Source organism: Gavialis gangeticus, unplaced genomic scaffold (genome assembly GCF_001723915.1).
Source record: "Gavialis gangeticus isolate Ggan-Ray unplaced genomic scaffold, GavGan_comp1, whole genome shotgun sequence".
NCBI lineage: Eukaryota > Metazoa > Chordata > Crocodylia > Gavialidae > Gavialis > Gavialis gangeticus.
The window spans coordinates 1,192,958-1,196,747 of NW_017729007.1; the positions used below are offsets into that span (position 1 = coordinate 1,192,958).

The 3,790-nt window shown below is 40.2% G+C and overlaps 1 protein-coding gene across 2 annotated transcripts in view; it reads left to right on the forward strand.

Annotated features, from left to right (window-relative positions):
- The window catches only part of EPB41L4B (erythrocyte membrane protein band 4.1 like 4B), a 236,630-nt gene extending 233,997 nt beyond the window's left edge, over positions 1 to 2,633 (forward strand). For both annotated transcript variants that reach the window (XM_019509253.1, XM_019509255.1), the window contains one exon: positions 1,492 to 2,633. In XM_019509253.1, coding sequence (XP_019364798.1) covers positions 1,492 to 1,561 — 70 coding nt within the window. In that variant the 3' untranslated portion in view covers positions 1,562 to 2,633. The remainder of the gene's footprint in view (positions 1 to 1,491) is intronic.
- Positions 2,634 to 3,790: the final 1,157 nt, after the last annotated feature.

A 3,790-nucleotide genomic window follows, 5' to 3' on the forward strand; every position in this document is an offset into this window, starting at 1 on the left:
CCCATCATGCAGTGCTCCCCTGCTTCTCTGATCCCAGAATTTACTGTGGTCTCTGCTTTGGGCTTTCTGTTCTCCATCTCCCATGTAAATGAATGGTCACCCTTATCTGGAGGGTTTTAGGTGCGTCTCCCACTGCATCTTAATCAGTTTTGTTTGGGGGAGGGGGTGGGGGTGGAATTCTTTGCGAATCAGACAGGCTGCCTCCTGTGCCAGGGTTCCCCAGAAACACGGAGCTGAGAGGTAACAATTCCTCGAGGTATGTAGAAAAAACTTTTAAAGCTGGCTAAGGTGACAAAAACACTGGCTAAAGCGACCAAAACACTGGCTTGCATCCATAGATGCTTCTCAAGCAAATCCCGGGATGTCATTCTCCCGTTGTACTCGGCCTTGGTGACGCCGCAGCTGGAGTACTGCGTCCAGTTTTGGGCTCCACAATTCAAAAAGGATGTGGAGAAGCTTGAGAGAGTCCAGAGAAGAGCCACGCACATGATCAGAGGTCAGGAAAACAGACGTACAACGACAGGCTGAAAGCCATGGGGCTCTTTAGCTTAGAAAAGAGCAGGCTCAGGGGTGACCTGATGGCCACCTGTAAGTTTATCAGGGGTGACCACCAGGATCTGGGGGAACATTTGTTCACCAGAGCGCCCCAAGGGATGACGAGGTCAAATGGTCATAAACTACTGCGAGACCATTTCAGGCTGGACATAAGCAAGAATTTCTTTACTGTCCGAGCCCCCAAGGTCTGGAACAGCCTGCCATCGGAGGTGGTTCAAGCACCTACTTTGACCACCTTCAAGAGCAAATTGGATGCTTATCTTGCTGGGATACAATGACCCCAGCTGACTTCCTGTCCTTTGGGCGGGGGGCTGGACTCGATGATCTTCCGAGGTCCCTTCCAGCCCTAATGTCTATGAAATCTATGAAAGCTGTGTTTCTGTCCAAATCAGCATCAAATCTTCAGATGCAGATCCAGCCGAATCAAATCAGGACAGTGATCCAAACCACCAAATTGAATTGCTGTCCCTGATTCAGGCTGAATCTGAATTGAATAGGGCCCGCTTCACACACCCCTATATAGTCAGGTAGCAAACACAGAGAAAAGAAACTTCCTCCAGTGCCAACTAGCGGAAAAGCTGAGAACTAGAGAATCAAGATGCTGAAGGAAGACTGCACTTAAAGTCATTTATGATATCTTTTACCTCAGTTACCAAAAAACTGAGCTCCTAATTCTGTTTCTTTGGCAATTAATGGGAAAAGAAAGGGAATGTTTTATTACATTTTTTATCATTATCATTTTCTTGCTTTGGTTTGCTCTTCAAAATGTCAAATGAATTTTACTTGCGATTTAGCCATCCATTTTCTGGACTTTTATTGAATCAAATTGAACCTTTTCTCCTCCATTGTTCTTTTCAAAATGTTAATGATATTTTAATTGAAAGATGCATCATGTTGTTGTCCCCATAATTAGCTGTTTGTGCATTAATCACACAGTGCTGAAACTCTGAGGCGTGAACTTGAGAGAGAGAAGATGATGAAACGACTCCTGATGACCGAATTATGAAATTCTGACTTCCTTCATGTGGAGAATGGATTGGGGCCTTTCACGTGCCTTCTGTCTGTTTACATTCCTCTGCTTCTGTGTACGCAACATAATGCATCACAAAAATGTGTTATGTTCCTGACTTGCCTGGATTCACCACAGTTGGTTAAAATTAAGTCTTGCTTGACTTTAACTGGGAGGAGTTTCTTTGTTCATTTGCTGCTCAGAAATAAACTTTCAACCCTTTATCTCTCTTGAGATTTTATACTATTATAAAATGAATTTTAGGTTTGGTTTTGGTAAATCTAGGGCACAAAGGATCAGCAAGGAACATACTGATTTCTATTGGGAAACACTGTTCTATATATATGTTAATAACTGCACAGAGATTAATGTTATGCAGAATATTTTGATAGTACCATAGAAAATATGCTGTTTTGTATAACTGAAAATTGCACCAAGCTACTGCTGTTTGTTAAAGAATCGTTTTTAAAATGGAAAAATTATTATTACATCCTAACCCCTGGACTGTTAGTCTCCACTGGAAAACAAGTGGCTGTCTTATTGAATTCCTAATTGTACCCTCTGTTGAGGTATATATAAAAGTAAGGGGAAAATAGATACATATCTGTGTGTGCGTGCGCGCGCACACACACACACACACACACACCAGTCCTCCCTTTAATTAGTCATCCTAAATTGATGGTGAAATACTTTTATTGTATTCTTAGGCAAGAAAATCTTCAGTGATTCAAAATTATTTGCTATTAACACTCTTATACAATTTTTTAATGACAAGTTTTTACTTGGGCCCTTATTCTACAAACACTTGCCTACATAATTCAGGCAGAGCTAAACTAGAAGAGCCTCTGCTGATATAACTATACGGGCACAGGTACGTTGGTAGAGGCCCCCTAGGTGCAGGGCAGAATATACTGACAGAAAGAGTTCTGTGCTGTCGTAGCCACACCACCACTCTGAACCATTAAAATTAAGTCAACGAAGCACCCTTTTGTGACAGAGCAATGTCTACATCTGGGGGGGAGAGGGTTGGCCAGTATAACTATGGTGACGAGATGTGTGATTTTTTTCACACACCTTGCCAACAGTTATTCCAGCAAAACTTTGCAGCGGTTCCACAATTTTGGTTGCTTTGAGCATGTGAGTGGTTCCATTGCAAGTAATGGGATTGTTCCTATGCATAAAGTTAAGCAGGTATATAAGTGGCTGCAGGATAGCAGCCTTAAAAGATCAAAACAATAATCTTTTAATTTTCACAAAATAAGAGCACAGATTAAATTTCCTATTAAAAATGGCCTCCTTTTTCTCTTTTTTTTTTTTTTGTAGTGCAGCATTCTTTAAAAAGCTCACAACAGCTAACCATCCACTTAAGCGTACAATTTTGAATGGACATTTTAGTGTTTTTTATATGGCCCAAGATCTAATATATTTTTTGTTACTCTGTACAGTATGATTCTCTTGTTTTTAGTCTTGTTAAAATCATGATGTCCTTAATTTGATATTGATGACCATAAATTTATCTCAGCTTAACCAGCCTGTTAGCTTCAAAGTGAATATTGTAACATTCAGTTTCCTTCAGAGTTAGGTATGGTCATTTTTAATATGAAAAATCAAGTGCATTTTAGTACTCTTGAGTGCAATCTGGAGAGAGAAAATTACCTGGCAGTCTTATATTTGCCAGGGCAGGAAATGAGCATAAGGCTTAGTTAAAAATTTAATAATTTTAACAGTTTCTATTGCTATAACCTAAGTGGCATAAGTATACAACCTGTGGTATGTAGTGTAAGAAAATAGCTCCACACGTGGAATTAGACCCAAGAAACCAAATAAATGCCCAGAATCTGGTTTGTGTATTTGAGGGCATTCAACATACTTTGCTATGTTACCAAAATGCAACTGGAACATTGTAGAGCTGACTTATAACTATGATAGCAAGAGATTTGGTAGTGCATATTTATTTTAGGTATATCTTTCCATCAATCCGAGGCTATTAAAAATTTATTGGGAGCCTTAATGTCCTGTACAGAATCACCAAGGCAAAAGAGGCTGCAGCTATAAAAGGACCCCCTTTCTTTTCCCATTAGTCTTTTCCTTACCTCCTTCAGAGGGATCGTGAAGGAAGGGGAGCTGCAGCCTGGAGACATTGTGCATAATCATTTTTGCCTGATTGTTAATAAAAAGAGAGCCACCTAAAGATAAAGAAGAAGAAAATCCAATAGGAGCCAATGT